The sequence below is a fragment of the Pogona vitticeps genome, chromosome 6, assembly GCF_051106095.1.
Source record: "Pogona vitticeps strain Pit_001003342236 chromosome 6, PviZW2.1, whole genome shotgun sequence".
Classification (NCBI taxonomy): Eukaryota; Metazoa; Chordata; class Lepidosauria; order Squamata; family Agamidae; genus Pogona; species Pogona vitticeps.
This window is the reverse complement of record NC_135788.1, coordinates 57,128,150-57,145,186: the sequence shown is the minus strand read 5'-3', so window position 1 is coordinate 57,145,186 and position 17,037 is coordinate 57,128,150. Positions and strand designations below refer to the sequence as shown.

Below are 17,037 nucleotides of genomic sequence, written 5' to 3'. Positions count from 1 at the left end.
GGGTCCCCCACAGATGTGCGCACACAAACACACACACACACACACACAGAGAGGTCCGGCAACCTTCCTCTGAGGGTCCCCCTCAAAAAAAGGCGTACTCAGCAGCAGCAGCTACCCACCACCACGACAGAGGAGCAAACTTTGCAAGGTGAGCACAGGTAGCCTCCAGAGCCGAGGCGGCTGAAGCAGGAGGAGGAGGAGGAGGAAGCACCGCCGGGCGCTGAGGCAGCCGCTGGCCGGGCTGGTGCTGGGGGTGCCGAGAAAGAGGGCCAGAGAGCCACTTCCCTGGAAGAGGCGGCAGCGGCAGCTGCTGTTGGCGGCTTGGAGGCACTCTTCGTGGACAGGCTGGGAGCAAGCTCCGTTCTCAGGCATCACTCGGCAGCACTTGGGGGAAAAGGCCAGCAGCACACCTCGCTTGCTAGCTTTCCCCCAAGACAGTGCCTCTTGCACCCTCCTTCCGGAACTGAGCTTGCCAGCTGGCAGACAAGCAGACTGGCTGGCAGGCTGCAGTTCCGGATGGAGGGTGCAAGAGGCGCTGTCTTGAGAAACAGCTGGTGAGTGAGGTGAGGCTTTTTTTTCCTCCTGACAGCAGAGGACGTGTGGGTGCTTCGGGGGGGCAGGGAAGACGGGGGCCACAAACTATCATCCGGCAGGCCACAAATGGCCCCCGGGCCACATGTTTGAGACCCCTGAACTACAGGATCATTAAAATACAAGAGGCTAAAGATATTTTGAGAATACTCGAAAGAAAAGATCAAACTCCAAAGCGGGGGGGAAGGTGGAAGTAAATAAGGCAGAATATAAGGAAATCATTCTGGACTTCTCTACCCCGTGAGACAAGTCCTAGAAGGTTACCCTCGCGTTCACTCAGACCTCCCTAACTAAAGACCCCTGCTCTGGGCACCTTTCCAGTCAAGGCTTCACTGGATCTTCGGATCCCGCCGCTGGACATCAATTTTCTTGTAACGTAGCAGGCCACTCTGATGTCACTGCCAACTCAGGCCTCTCAGAATGCCCACTACACTACTTCACACTCGCTGCCATCAATTGTAATGACTATTTAAGAAGGACAAAGGTTTCCTTCAAAACAAAACAGGTTTATTGAAATAACAAAATAAAATATGTAAATCACAATTAGCTAATCAAGATGTCAATCACTGTATCTTATTTAATCAATCACAGACTTTCCTCACTGACCACTTAGGCACGCAGGCCTCTAAACAAGCTCTTTCTCTCTCACACTCCAGATCTCATCTTTCACACTCTCTTCACACCCCTTTTTCTTCCAGCTCCTCCCTCTTCAGCCCCACCCTCCGTCACCCCATTGGCTGATGATTCACTGCCCAGCTGTGACGGACAGGTGAGGTCAGGGCTGCCTGTTACAACACCTATCCTCTGTTTCCTGCTTCTCAATCAATTTTCAATCCATAAGAGGACGTGCCCTCTTATCCCCTGACTGTGGAGTTTTCCCAGCGGTCTTTGGTGAGGAACCATGTCAAACACCTTCTGAAAATCCAGATAGACAGTATCCACCAGTTCACCCACATCCACATGCCTGTTGACCTTTTCAAAGAACTCTAAAAGGTTTGTGAGGCAAGACTAACCCTTACAGAAGCCATGCTGATTTCCCCTCAGCAAGACTTGTTCTTCTATGTAAGATTTTATCTTGGATGAGGCTTTCCACCATCTTCCCTGGAACAGACCAACCTGTAGTTTCCCGGGTCTCCCCTCGTTCCCTTTTTAAAAATTGGTATGACATGTGCTATCCTCCAGTTCTCTGGCACAGTGGCTGTTATAAGGGACAGGTTGTATATTTTAGTTAAGAGATCAGCAACATCATATCTCAGTTCCTTAATGCTTCTTTCAAATTTTTGGGTCTCTTGTCCTTGACCAAATATTTTAGTTCACCATGTAAGAGGGAATAAAACTGTTCTAATCCCATAATATCCTTCAGCTGCTGAATTGTTTGAACCCCCTCTTGCGACAGCCATTTTTCCAAACATCTGGACAAGTTTACCCCCAATTGTGAGTAGGATTCATCAGGTTTCTTAGTTAGTGATCTGAATTTTTGCCTCAGATGTTCTGCGTTTATGCCATACCTGGCAAACACTAACTTTTTGAATTCAGTGTAATCTTTGATTAATTCAATTGGCATCTCCGTGTATATTTCAGCGAGGCCTCCACTAATTTGGGATCTCAATATAATCATCTTTTCAGATTCCCCCACTTGGAAATCTTCACACGCTCTTTCAAACATCACAAGGAATGATTCTGGATCATCTCCTTTTCTAAAAGTGGGGTATTTCTTTAGGTCTGCTTTGGATAACTGACCCCCCTCAGAGTTGTCTCCTCTATCGTTGTTATTGTTTTGATTTAACAATTCTAGCCTCCTGAGTTCAAAAGACATACGTTCTCTCTCTAGTCTTTCTTCCCTCTCCATTTTCTCTTTCTCTAATTGGGCATCCAATTCTCTCTGCCTCAGTCTTTCCTCCCTTTCTCTCTCCTCAGCTTTGGCCTGCATCTCCATTCTTTCTTTCTCTAATTGAAAGGCCCTTTCCTCAGCTTGGGCTTTGGCCTTCATCTCCAGCTCAAATTTCCATTTCTTAAATTCTACTGGGTCTTCCTTTGAGGACTCTCCCTCCTGAGCTGAGGTAAATCCTTCCTCAACATCCCCATTCTCACTGTCTGACCCAGTTGCCATCTCGTAAGGCACTTTCTCAGCTTGCTTTCCCCTGGTCAAGGGCATTTTCCTTTTCTCAGGCTTCTGTTTCAACTTACAAGCCTTGATTTTAAAACATACACTTTTTTCCCTGTCAGTGAGTCTGTTATAAAGTTGCTGCTCCAGCAGCACTGGCAAGCTAGCTACTGTTACCAGGCTTCAGCCTCCAGCTAGGCCTCCCGCCAAAACAGAATTTTCCTTCTGCCTTAGGCAACAAATCTTACACACACACAGCTTCCCCTTGTCCCAGGTTCAGCTGCCTTTGAGTTCCCTCAGCCTAACTGCCCTTGGCTCTGCTGTGTCCTCTCAGAGTTTTCCCCAAACCCAGGACAAGCCAGCCAATCTGCCACAGCTTTTACTTTGGTCAAATCTTCACAGAAATGGTCACCACAGAGCCTCCCTGTCTTTGCCCCAATCTGAGGTCCCGCGCCCTTCTACTAGACTCGCTCCCCGTGAGACAAGTCCTAGAAGGTTACCCACGCTGAGGTAGCCGCCGTGGGTCAGATCCAAGCCGCGGGGGGGGAGGGAGAAAACAGGATAATCCATTCCAATTAGAATGAATTAACCGGTTTTCAATGCATTCCTATGGGAAATGGTGCTTCACATAACGATGTTTTCACATAACTTTTTTTTCCGGAACCAATTAACATCGTTATGCGAGGCATCACTGTACATAGATCTGCAATCAAAACATCTGTAGTCATTGGGACGTTTTACACACTATTATAAGCAGTTGCAGACTTCAGAAATAACACTAGCAGAGCTACAAAAATGGCAGTATTAGGAACAGCATACATACTGCGCCAATATTTAACAGATATTTAGGTTTTTGGTTAAAGCTTGTAATTGTTACATAACACCACTCAATGATTTTATAATTTTGAATACAATTTGTACAAAATTGTACCTCATGAAATAAAAGTTGGGTGGAAAAAGAGGAAACACATATTAGTATAATTATAGTTAATGAGAAGGCTGGTGCTGCATTTAACTTACAAGACTTGTTATATTGGGCTTAATAGCTAAAAACTTTTATTCTGAGTTTTTACAAGCAGATTCTATACTTATTTTTAAGGTTAACAAGCGCAGAGAATGATTTTTCGCACAAGTACGTATGTCATTATGAAAGGCATCAATATTTTCATAGCCATCTTATATAGTTCTGGAAAATCTGCTAGTAGGTGAACCCAGAAATTTGGAAGGGACTGTTCCTTGAGCTGCAATTTTAGAGCACCGTTTGTGTATATTATGAGCGTGTCTTTCTCTGCTGCTGTGAGCCCCTCCAGTTCATACACATTAACTGAAAATGGATCTCTAATGCAGTTTTTGCTTGTGTCAAAACAAGAAAATATTGATGGAAATTGTGCTGCAAATCTCCCAAATATTGTCCAATATCAGAGGGGGCCCTTTGAGAGCTCGGAAGGGAATTGTCGGCAGGGGACGGTGGCTTCGGGGTCCTTCCGAGGCCGCAGCCCACTGCCGACATTTTCCCCCAGCTGAGCGGCGGGGCTTCAAAGCTCCCGCCGCTCAGCTGGGGGGAAATGGTGCCTATGGGGAAAAATCGCTTTGCGATTTTTCCCCATAGGCAAGATCGTAGTGCGATCGCAAAAGCGATGGCAAAAAAGCCATCGCTATGCAATTTCTTCGTTAAACGGGGTGCTCGTTATACGAGGCACCACTGTATTTTGTTAGTTTTTCCAATTCTTTATTTTCAACTCTGGCATCTCCTGGAATTGATGATCCCAACAATTATTTGTTCTGTTACTATGTCTGGTGTGTTATGTTCAAGGTGTCTATCACTTTGGATCCAGAAATCCCACAATATCTTGACTTCATCATTTCCTGACATTTTTCTACCTGATGTTCCCATGGGTTTTTGGAGGCTCGCAAATTATATTTTTTGTGTCATGACCCCTGCACTAATTTTGCCACTCTACCATGTCTAATTTTGTAATCCATAATAGCATCATCAATTATTTTATATTTCAAATTCAGTCAGCAATCCATTCTGAGGCTCAGCTATGTATTGCTATGAAATTCACTGTGATAATATTGAAAAGTCACTTTACCCAACAGTAAACAAATGGTTTTATTAACAGAAATGGAAGATGAAAGCTTCCACAGAATGCAATCTGGCCTCTGTCAGAGAGATGTCCAGCAAATACTGTAAGTCACTTAAGGCAGCAAAAAGAGACTATAACACCAAATTGATTAATTAGGTGTCCAACCAACAGGCAGGACTGTTTGAAGTTGCCCATAGCTTTACAGATGACAGAGAGATGCAAACATTACAACCAAGTATAGAAAACTGGAATGGACTTCAATTCAGATTGAAGACTGAATACATCTCTCAGAACCTTGATTCTGCATTTAGCCCAGTGGGTCTGATTGAGATGTCTAATCCACCGTCTAGTCAGGTTTTATTGGATTAGTTTCAGTTAGTAAGGCCTGAGGATATAGACAAGGCACCTGCATGGTACAAAGCTGCTACCTCTTTTTTAGATCCTTTCCCACTTTGGCTATTAAAATCTGCTAAGAACACAACACCCATGTCATCAATGCATCTCTTTGGGAAGACCATATGTCCTCCTGTCTAAAAGAAACTATAATAAGGCCCATTCTTAAGAAAACTAATCTGATGACAGACAGATGATCTAAACAATTACAGATCCACCATGAATATTCTATGTCGGGGCAAGTTAATCAAGAAGGTGATGGCTGATCAGTTGCAGGCATTCTTGGAAGAAACTGATAGTCTCAATCCATTTCAATTGGGGTTTAGACTGTTGCATGGTACTGAAACAGCACTGGTCACCCTGCAAGATGATCTCCTAAGGGAGGCAGACAGGGGGAGTATGATCCTTCTCGATCTTTCTGTGATCTTTGGGGAAGGCTATCAAATTTAGAGAATGGGGGCTCCACTCTTCACTAGTTCCAGTCATTACTTGATGGCTGATCCCAAATGGTATAGCTTGGAGATGCCATCTCCACCCCTTGTGACCCTTTGATTCCACAGAGGTTGACCATGTCCCCAATGCTTGTTCACATCTACATGAAGCTGCTGGGAGATGTAATACAGAGATTTGACATTCGGTGTCACTAGTACACAGATGACTCACGTTATCTGCAGAGGATGCTGTACAGGTCTTTGGGTGCTGACTTGCATCAATAATGGACTGGATGACGCCAATAAAATGAAACTGAATCCAGAAAGAGATCGTACTGTAAGGAGGATTGTTGAACTGTTTAGAGGGAAATCTACCTAGTCTTGATGGGGTTACACTCCCCCTGAAGAAGTGGGTCAGTAGCTGTGGGATCCTCCTGAACCCAGCACTATCTGTAGAAGTTCAAATATCATCCATGGCCTGCAGTGTCAACTTCAGTTGATTCCCAGTTGCACTCCTACCTGGATGAGAAATGCCTCAGCTCTGCTCTCACCTGTCTGTCATAGCTGGGCAGGGGAACCTCAGCCAATGAGAGGACGGAGGGTGGTGCAGAGGTGGGAGGAGTTAGGTTATATAAGGTGTGTGTGATGTGGGAGATCAGATTGAGAGATGAGTGATTAGAGAGATTGATAGAGAGTGAGAAAGAGCCTGTCAGTGAGGGAAAAGTCTGTGTGAGCTAGTGTCTGAGAAACAGTGATTGACTAATTGATTTAATACCAGTGATTTACCCTTTTTATTTTTGTGTAATCAATAAACATTTTTATTTGTTTGAAAGAAACACTTGTCCTTTTGATTTTAAGGATAGGTTGGTGGCAGCAGTTTTGGTGAAAGGTAGTGAGCACTCTTAGAGGCCTGGATGGGTAAAGGCTTGAGAGTGGCCTGCTACATATAAATTGGTGTCCAGCGAGTGGGATACGAAGTGAAATCCAGTAAAGCTGTGTACTGGATGTGATGAGATGTGTTTTTATGGGTAAGCCTGTCTCAATAGAATCCATTTTAAATTAGGATTTCTGTGTAGTTTCTGAGATGAGCCACCGTGGCTATCTCTTATCTAGTTGCTAAGGAGAAACATTCCTGGTAGCCAAAGCATTTCTGTATCTCTCGTGGGAATATGGGGCGTGACCTGTCCAGAAGTTTCTTGCCCTTGGGAACTCTGGGAAGAAGAAGCGATGGAGGAGAGAAAGTAGTGTGTGTTCCATCATGGATTACAAATGGTTTCCTCTGCTATGGACTGAGGGGAAACACCTGGATTGCATCTACAACAGCTTGTGAACCCAGGACACGTGAGATGGACTATGTTACCCTTTATATTAGTTAGCATAGTTTCATTTCTTTATTTTTCTGGCTGGAGTGGAGGAGGAATTATCTGTGCCTTGTATTGAAAATGTACCAACTAAACATTTGGTTTCTTTACTTTAACAACTTTTATTAATAAAACAGTAATGATTGATTTCTATCTAGAAGCATTGTTTCTTGTTCAGACTAGCTGAGGAATATTAATTGGCCTTGTATGTTCGCTACCCAAGATCTCTAGAGCCCAGATTAATCTGAGTATATCTCATGGTTATGTCTGTGTTGGCTATTTGGCTTATTAAAGGAGTGTGGCTTTTGGAGAAGAAGGATTAGACAAGACCCGGCTGAGATCCCCTGGGCTCTACTCAGCAGTATTGTGGTTTGTCTGTCTTTCGGATCCATCCCATTCTCCGGAACCCCGCGAACGTCTCCTTGGAGATATGGGCGGTGTTTTCGCATGGCGGCAGCATGGAACGGAACGCGTGCTTTAGGATGATTTATGGATTTATGGTGTTTGCTTTGTAAGTGAAGCTGCAGGCATTCTTCCGGAAGCCTTGGCTGAGGGAGTGCGTGCATGCTGACAGGCTATAAATTAGCCAAATTGCTTTTCTCTTTCCAGCTAAGGATCTTACGGAAAGACTTAGCTACAGTGAAGTCTGATAAGAAACAACGCTTAGATTTTAACAGACATTAAAATCTGTTTAATTTGGCTATGAGTGGGCATTTTCAAGCAAGGTAGCGATTGCCTCTTTTGAAGCTCCAGGTAGGGATGTTTTATGGCTTGCCCTCACCCTACAGTTTAGGCTGCAGGAGTGGGGAGAGGATTTTTCCTTTTGGAATTGATTGGCGTCGGCGTTGAATGAGGCTTGTATGGAAGGAGACAACTTTTTGCAGTTGCCTAGTCAGTGGTTTGTGACTCAGAGAACAGTTAAGATTGGAGGGACATCTGCTGGTCAGCCTGGCATTACAGTGAAGAAGGCTTTAAACCAGGAAATTTTGGAGGCAGTTGAGCATAGCATTTTGACTCGGAGCAGACCTAAGCAAAGGGTCAGTTACAGTTCTCCACATCTACGAAGGGAATTGCAAAAGGGCAATTTGATGGCTGAGTTACCACCTGAGGGAGAGGAGCTTGCCTCTGATTCAGATCAGGCTGAGGACATGGAGGATACCAGCACAGGAGAAGTGCCAGACAGGGGAAGGCCTGATGAAACAGCAGGAGCAGCAGCAGCAGGTGCTGCAGGGCAAGACCCCAATCAGAGTTTGTCAGCAGTGGACAAGTTAACCCTGATGTTTACTGATTTTGTTGCATGTCACTCTCAATCTATTCGTAATCAGGACCTGTCTGAGAGATTACTAAAGGAGTACAGACAGATGAAGATTGCAAATTTAGAGGCTGAAAGGAAGGAAAAGGAAGCTTTTAAAAAATCCATAGCTAGTGTTGACAGAAGTAACCTGCCTTATTACCACGATGGCCAAGATGTCTTAGCATTTTTGGAGCTATTCGAAAGATCGTGCAGAGACCTTAATAGTCCTGAGGACTGGTATGTAAAGTTAATATGTACCCAGTGCAGTGGTCAGCTTGCCAACATTGTAGCTAAATTACCTGATGAAAGAGTGGAGTGGCGTGTTTTTAAAGAGGCAGTGAAGAAAAAATATGGTTTTACTCCTGAGATACTTCGTCAGAACTTTAGAAAATTAAAAAAACAACCTAATGAGTGTTATTCTGCATTGGCTGATCGGTTAAAGCAACTAGGAGATCAATGGTTGGACTCATTAGGCGTGAGAACCTTCAAAGATTTGAGAACAGTGATGTACATGGAGCATTTTCTTAGTTTGGTACCTACAGAGATAAGGAGTACTTTGTTGGAGAAAGACTTCAAAGACCTGCAGGCCCTGGCCTTAAGAACTGACGAGATACTTTCCTTTAGGAAGCCTGAACCAGCTGTTAGATCAAAGACTGCTCCAGTGGTCCCTAAGAGACAAAGTCAGCCTGACGTTAGAAAGTCTTTTTCCCAAGACCCCAGACAAAGTTCATTTGAACCACGAAGGAGCCTAGCTCCTAGCCAGAGTAAAACACCTCTTAAATACTATGAGTGTGGTGGCTCACATCTGCGACGTGATTGCCCAAGGTTGAATGTGCCAGTTAACCAAGATAAGGAGCCAGTTAGAAAAACTCCTGTCCCAACTCCACGCAGAAATAAAACAAGTACTCCCAAGATGGCGTATGTTAGTTCTGAGCCAGTGGGAACTATATAAGCGCCAGCCACCAGTACTGTAACTTCTGTGCCTAACCAGTCAAGCATTAGGCCTCCACAGAATCCAGAGGGAGTTAGCACATCTGTAACTCCTTCTCAAGCCAGTGGAACACAGGCCAAAGTAAACCACTATGTGCCTAGAATTTTGGACTTACAAATTGCTTCAATTTCCTCAGAAATTGTAAAAGAGACTGCATCAGGAGAGAGGTTTTCTGTTATGGACCCTGAATGCATAGTGCCAGATGCACAGAGGGACTGGGCGACCCGCTCGTTCACTGAGGTAGTCTTCCTGCACACACCAACAGGCGATATGGCTTTGAGCGCTTTTCGCGACTCGGGTGCCGACATTTCTTCGATAAGTCGACAGTTTCTAGACCCCACCTTGATTCTGAACAATCTGAGGTGTCCAATAAAAACTTATGGGTCTATAGAGACTGAGCAGAAGTATGTTCCTTTGGCATATGTAAAAATTACCTACAAGTCCTGGTCAGATGCAAAACATATCCTAACCCATGAGGGAAAACCTGATTTTCTGCTTGGAAATGATCTTGCCTTTTTGGATCACATGCAAAGTCAAAATGCAGCTTCGATACAGGTAGTCACCCGTTCTCAAAGTAGGGAGATGCATGATCCTGAACTGGAGCAGGAATCCACTGAGGATAGCTCAGATGGAGACCTTACCCAACAGCAGCCTCTTGTGACCGAACCCGATAATGCAGCTACAACTGAAACTAAAATAGAGGAGGTGATACCAAAGGGATCAGAGGACTTTAGACTGAAGCAACTTAATGATCCCTCTCTAGCTTCTTTGAGGTCACAAGCAGACAACTATGCTGAGCGTCCTGCACAGCAGCAAGTTAGCTTTTTATGGGGTGAAAATGGACTGTTGTATCAAGAGTACTACCCCAAGTCCAATATGGATGCCCAACCTATTCAACAGTTAGTGGTGCCTTCTGAGTATAGTCTAAGAATTCTAGAAATGGCTCATGACCATCCTTCCAGTGGGCACCAAGGAATACAAAAAACCCTCAAGAGAATTTCTCAACATTTTTACTGGCCTGGTGTTTCTAAAACTGTAAAGGACTATGTCAGTTCCTGTGACTTTTGCCAACGAACAGGCCATCAAACCGACCAGGTGAAAGCCGAGATGCAAGTTATGGAAGTTCCCGACCAAGTGTTCAAGTATTTGCAAATGAAGAAGGACCATTCGTTCCTACTAAAACCAAGAAGAAGTACATCATTACTTTCCCATCATCCTCAATCTCATGGTATGGTGGAGAGAGGTCAACAAACTTTGCTTCGGATGATTAAAACGTTGACCCAAGTCTATGGAAACATCTGGGATGTACTCTTGCCTTTTGCTTTGTTTGCCTACCGTAGTTCAGCACATTCTTCACTAGGTGGTTTTTCCCCAAGTGAGGTGGTCTTCGGAAGAAATCTACAAGGACCATTGGACCTCCTAAAATCTGAATGGGAGGGCGTGGTTAAAAGTAGTACTGCCCCAGTTGCTGATTTCGTCAGAAATCTTCAAGAGAAACTCTTGGCTGTCCAGGAGTTGGCCAGAGACAACTTGATGGACGCTCAAGCCAGCCAGAAGTTCTACCACGACAAGAGATCCAGACACAGGGAATTTTCTGTGGGTGATTTGGTACTGGTTCTGAACCCACTCAGACCTTCTAAGTTAGAAGTTGTCTGGGAAGGTCCAGGAGAAATTGTTAAAAAAATGGGAAATGTCAACTATCTTGTCAAAATGTTGGGTTCTAACAAGAAACCTGTTCTTTATCATGTCAATAGATTGAAACTTTACAAGGATAGATCTGCAATGGTTTTTCAATATCATGCTGAACATTTTCATGCTGCAAATGAACCCATTGATATTATGTCTGAATTGCAAGATGCAGGTACTTGGTCTGACAATCTTGTTTTAACAGGTACCGTTGATCAGAAAGAAAGGTTGTTCCAGATCTTAGAACAACACCAAGATGTGTTCTCAGATAAACCGGGTTACACCAATTTAGTCAGTCATGTGATAACTACTGAGAACAATACCCAGCCCATACGGTCTAGCCCATATAGAGCAATTGGAAATCATGCTACTCAGATTGAACAAGAGATACAAAAGATGTTATCTTTGGGGGTAATTGAACCGTCATTCTCCCCATGGGCTTCTCCGGTGGTTCTGGTGCCAAAACGAAATGCTATGGGTGAAATTCTCGAGGAAGTAAGATTTTGTGTTGATTACAGAAAGTTAAACAGTGTCACTGTTCCAGATCCTTACCCATTACCTAGAATGGATGATTTAATTGAACATCTTGCTAAAGCTAAGTTTATCAGCATTCTTGATCTAAAGAATGCGTATTGGCAGTTAGATTTGGCCGAAGATTCACGAGATAAGACCGCTTTCATCACGCACGTGGGAACTTTTCGTTTCCGAAGATTACCCTTTGATTTGAAGAACGCTGGTGCTTCATTTCAAAGGATGATAGACAAACTTTTACAAGGTTTACCTTTTGCAAGTGCTTATCTTGATGATGTTGCTATTTTCAGTTCTGATTTTGATTCTCACATGTCTCACATTGAAACTGTTTTGTCCAGACTTCAGCAAGCAGGGCTGACAGTCAAAGCTAGCAAATGTCAATGGATGCAAGGAAAAGTCATGTACTTAGGTCATTTGATTGGACAGGGAGAAATTCAAACTCTGCAAGCCAAAGTACAATCTATTAATGATTGGCCTATTCCAAAAACTAAGAAACAGGTATGCTCGTTTTTGGGCCTAGTTGGCTACTATAGAAAATTCATTCCTGATTTTAGTCATTTGGCTTCGCCTCTGACAGAGCTTACTAAGAAGAGACAGCCTGTCAAGGTAAAATGGACTCCAGAGTGTCAAGGTGCTTTTGATGCTTTAAAAGCTAAGATTGTGAATGCACCCATATTGAAGTCCCCAGATTTCGACAAACCATTCGTTCTACAAACAGATGCCTCTGAATTAGGACTTGGAGCCGTTTTGTTACAGCAAGGAGAAGATGGGAATCTTTACCCTATTTCCTACTTCTCTAGAAAACTCTTGGAGAGAGAGAGAAATTACGCAGTACCTGAAAAAGAGGCTCTTTCTATATTTTGGTCTCTAAATTTACTTAGACCTTATCTATGGGGGTGTAAATTTACTCTTCAAACAGATCACAGAGCTCTGGTTGCAGAAGATGAAGTCTCACAACCAAAAATTGTTGAGATGGAGTTTAGCATTGCAAGACTTTGATTTTGAAGTTCAACACATTCCTGGAAAATTGAATGTTGTGACAGATGGTCTTTCTAGAATGTACGGTGAAGATTCTTATGAACCTGAACGTTGAAACAATGTATTCAACAGTGTGCTATGTTTCAGTATTATCATATTTGCTTTGTAGTTGAATTTTGATATATAACCAGTTAGTTACTTTGCATTACTTTTTAGTTACTTCTACTTGATTACGAAAAATTAGATCAGATTAACTTCTCTGAATTTTATTTGTAATCACGGGGGGCATGTGATGAGATGTGTTTTTATGAGTAAGCCTGTCTCAATAGAATCCATTTTAAATTAGGATTTCTGTGTAGTTTCTGAGATGAGCCACCGTGGCTATCTCTTATCTAGTTGCTAAGGAGAAACATTCCTGGTAGCCAAAGCATTTCTGTATCTCTCGTGGGAATATGGGGCGTGACCTGTCCAGAAGTTTCTTGCCCTTGGGAACTCTGGGAAGAAGAAGCGATGGAGGAGAGAAAGTAGTGTGTGTTCCATCATGGATTACAAATGGTTTCCTCTGCCATGGACTGAGGGGAAACACCTGGATTGCATCTACAACAGCTTGTGAACCCAGGACACGTGAGATGGACTATGTTACCCTTTATATTAGTTAGCATCGTTTCATTTCTTTATTTTTCTGGCTGGAGTGGAGGAGGAATTATCTGTGCCTTGTATTGAAAATGTACCAACTAAACATTTGGTTTCTTTACTTTAACAACTTTTATTAATAAAACAGTAATGATTGATTTCTATCTAGAAGCATTGTTTCTTGTTCAGACTAGCTGAGGAATATTAATTGGCCTTGTATGTTCGCTACCCAAGATCTCTAGAGCCCAGATTAATCTGAGTATATCTCATGGTTATGTCTGTGTTGGCTATTTGGCTTATTAAAGGAGTGTGGCTTTTGGAGAAGAAGGATTAGACAAGACCCGGCTGAGATCCCCTGGGCTCTACTCAGCAGTATTGTGGTTTGTCTGTCTTTCGGATCCATCCCATTCTCCGGAACCCCGCGAACGTCTCCTTGGAGATATGGGTGGTGTTTTCGCACTGGAAAGGTGCCCAGAGCAGGGTATTTTAGTCAGGGACGTCTGAGTGGACGCGTGGGTAACCTCCTAGGACTTGTCTCAAGGGGAGAAAGTCTAGTAGGAGGGCGCTGAAGCTCAGATTGGGGACTAAGATAGGGAGGCTCTGTGGAAACCATTTCTGTGGAGTGAGTGGACCAAAGCAGAGATCTGTGGCAGTTTAGCTAGCTTGTCCTGAGTTTAAGGGAAAACTCTGAGGGGACAAAAGCGGAGCCAAGGGCAGATAAGCTGAGGGGACTCAAGACAGCTAGACCTGGGACAGAGTTAAAGCTGTGGGCTTGAGTGATTTTGTTGCCTGAGGCAGAGAGAGAAGTTCTGTCTGTGGCGGGAGGCCTAGCTGGAGGCAGAGGCCTAGACACTGTAGCTAGATTACCAGTGCTGGTGAAGCAGCAACTTTATAACACAGACACTCACTGGCAGAAGAAAAAAGTGTACTTTTTAAATTGAGGCTTGTAAGTTGGATCAGAAGCCTGAGGAAAGAAAAATGCCTTTGACTAGGGGAAAGAAGGCTGAGCAGGCACCTTGTGTAATGGCAGCTGGGTCAAATAATGAAAATGGGCATTTTGAGGAAAGATTTACCTCAGATCAGGAGGGAGAGTCCTCAAGGGAAGACTCATTAGAGTTCAGAAAATGGAAATTTGAGCTGGAAATGAAGGCCAAAGCTGAGGAGAGACAAATGGCCTTACAAATGGAGAAGGAAAAAATAGAAATGCAGGCCAAAGCTGAGGAGAGACTAATGGCCTTACAAATGGAGAAAGAGAAAATGGAGATGGAGGAAAGACTAGAGAAGGAGAGAATGGCTTTTGAGCTTAGGAGACTAGAGCTGGCAGCTCAGGCCACCAATAATAATAACAACACTGGCAGAGATGATTCTGAGGGAAGACAGTTGTCAAAGGCAGATCTAAAGAAATTCCCTGTTTTTAGAAAAGGAGATGATCCAGAATCATTTTTGGTGATGTTCGAAAGAGCATGTGAAGATTTTTCTGTGAGGGATTATGAAAGAATGATAGTGTTGAGATCCCAGATTAGTGGAGGCCTGGCATAAATCTATGCGGAGATGCCTATCGAATTAATTAAAGACTATGATGAGTATGGCATAAATTCAGAACAGTTGAGACAGAAATTCAGGTCTCTGACCAAGAAACCTGATGAATCTTACTCACAATTAGGGGCAAACTTGTCCAGATATCTAGACAAATGGCTGGCACAGGAAAAAGCTGAGACAGTAGAAGAACTTAAAAATATTTTTGGATTGGAACAGTTCTATTCTCTCTTACCTGGAGAACTGAAATTTTTGGTCAAGGACAAGAAACAAAAAATTTGAGAGAGGCAGGGGAGTTTGCTGATTTCATTTCCCAGATCAGAAAATCAGGTGGTTATGAGGGAAAGGTTGTGAGAAAAGTGTGGGAAGACGCCAATAAATATCCCAGAGGACAATTTAAAAACCAGCAGAAGGTTGGGGGCCATTTTGTGGGCAAGTCTTCAGACCAAATCCAAGCCAGAGGCCAGAATTTGGAGGGAAAAGGAGATAAAGGTGCTGGGAATGATCAATGGAACGTTAGAACTTGTTTTAGGTGTAATGAAAAGGGCCATATTGCATCCCAGTGTGGTAAAAATAAAGAATTTGTATCACAAAAAGTAAATTTAGGTAAGCCTAAGGCAGTATACTGTGTGCAACAAGAGCAGGACAGTCCACCAATGGAGGAGTCAGTCGCTATGGCAACACAAGCTGAACTCTCTACACAAGCTGATAATATTGAATATTGGCAGAAATCAGACATTGCTTTTTAATTAAAACAAACCAAGAGTTATTTCAAACAGCTGGGGACCATATTTATATCTTTAATAATAAATACATGGCTTTGAGGGACTCATGTTCACAAGTCACTCTGTGTCACCCTGATATAATACCTCAGAAATACATCTTAAAAGGGGAAAACATGGTTGTGAAGGGAATTGGTGAAAAAGCAGTCAGTTTGCCTATGGCTGAGGTACACCTTAGGTACCAGGAATGGGAAGGACATTGGAGAATTGGGATTTCTTCACAGGTTCCAGCTGCGGTTTTAATTGGCAATGACCTTTCTGAACATGTGAAGAGGGTTGTAGTTTTGACACGTTCCCAACAAGATAAAGCAGAGGCAGCTGAGGAAGGGAGTGAAAAATCAGAGGCAGGGAATACCTGACAGTGCTAACTCAGCGGAGATAATTCCACTTAATATTTCCCAAAGCAATACGTTCAGTCAAGAACAGAAATCAGATTCCACCCTGAAACAATGCTTTGAGAGCGTTTCTGAAGCAAAATTAACCCCTGAAAGACCTGAGAGGTTCCACCTTGAACAGGACTTATTGTACCGAGAGTCTCTAAGGAACCCCAAGAAAGGGGGGGGGGACAATCTTCAAAAACAGTTAGTGGTGCCTTTAAAATATCGCCAGCAAATATTAGAAAGGGGACACTCAGATATATTTTCTGCTCATCTAGGCACTAATAAAACCAAGCAAAAAATATCACAGAATTTCTACTGGCCTGAGATGGGAAGGCAGATTAAAACTTTTTGTCAGAGTTGTGATGTTTGCCAAAGACAAGGCAATAGTAATGATAAAACAAAAGCGAAACTATGCCCTTTACCAGTGATCTCTACCCCATTCCAATGTATTGGTGTGGATATTATAGAACAATTGCCTAAAGTCACCCAGAGGGGGAACAGATTTATCACGACCATTGTGGACTATGCCCCACGATACCCAGAGGCTATTCCTCTGAGGAATAGTGAGACTCATAATGTGGCTGATGCCTTGCTGGGCTGTATGAGCTGTATGGGGTTTGCGTATGAGATGGTTGCTGACTTGGGATCATCGGTTACCTCTAAGCTCGTGCAAAGATTGTGGAAACTTTGTGGGATCGGACGTGACACTTCCAACCCCTATCACCCGCAAGTTGACGGCTTGGCAGGGAGACTCGAGGGAACCCTCATGCGTATGATTAGGGCATGCTCGGTGGAGAATCCCTACAACTGGGATCAGAGGGTGCAACTTCTATTGTATGCTTGTGGGTTTGTGCCCCAAGAAAGTAATGGGTTCAGTCCTTTTGAGCTATGGTTTGGGAGAAAAGTGGGGGAACCCCTTGACTTACTCGAGCAAGGTTGGGAGAACATACAAGGATCTAATCTTGAAGGTGTAATTTCATATTTAGTCAACCTAATGAACACCCTAAGGGGAAGCTTAGAGCTGGTTGCTGCAGGTTTGCAGAGGCAGCAAGTGAAACAAGGGCTCTGGTGTGACAGGAAAGTCAGAGAAAGATGTTTCATTCCCGGAGATGAGGTGCTGGTGCTAGGACCTCTCAAGGGGAGTAAATGGCAACTAGATTGGGCAGGACCATTCAGTATAGCCTCTAAAATGAATGAAATCGATTGTATCATTAAGGAGGATAGAGAACCAGGCAGGAGAGTGGTCCATGTAGATATGA

The 17,037-nt window shown here is 43.5% G+C and overlaps 2 protein-coding genes across 4 annotated transcripts in view; both read left to right on the top strand.

Moving 5' to 3' along the window:
* CNTNAP2 (contactin associated protein 2) overlaps nucleotides 1-17,037 on the top strand; it is a 2,051,986-nt gene that overhangs the window by 1,930,915 nt on the left and 104,034 nt on the right. The gene's annotated exons all lie outside the window — the stretch shown is intronic.
* Nucleotides 5,204-16,065, top strand: LOC144583720 (uncharacterized). The gene is made up of 3 exons (XM_078378222.1): nucleotides 5,204-9,205; nucleotides 10,331-10,444; nucleotides 15,507-16,065. The coding sequence occupies exons 1-3, from the start codon at nucleotides 7,828-7,830 to the stop codon at nucleotides 15,755-15,757; spliced, it is 1,743 nt and encodes a 580-aa protein (XP_078234348.1). The 5' UTR covers nucleotides 5,204-7,827; the 3' UTR covers nucleotides 15,758-16,065.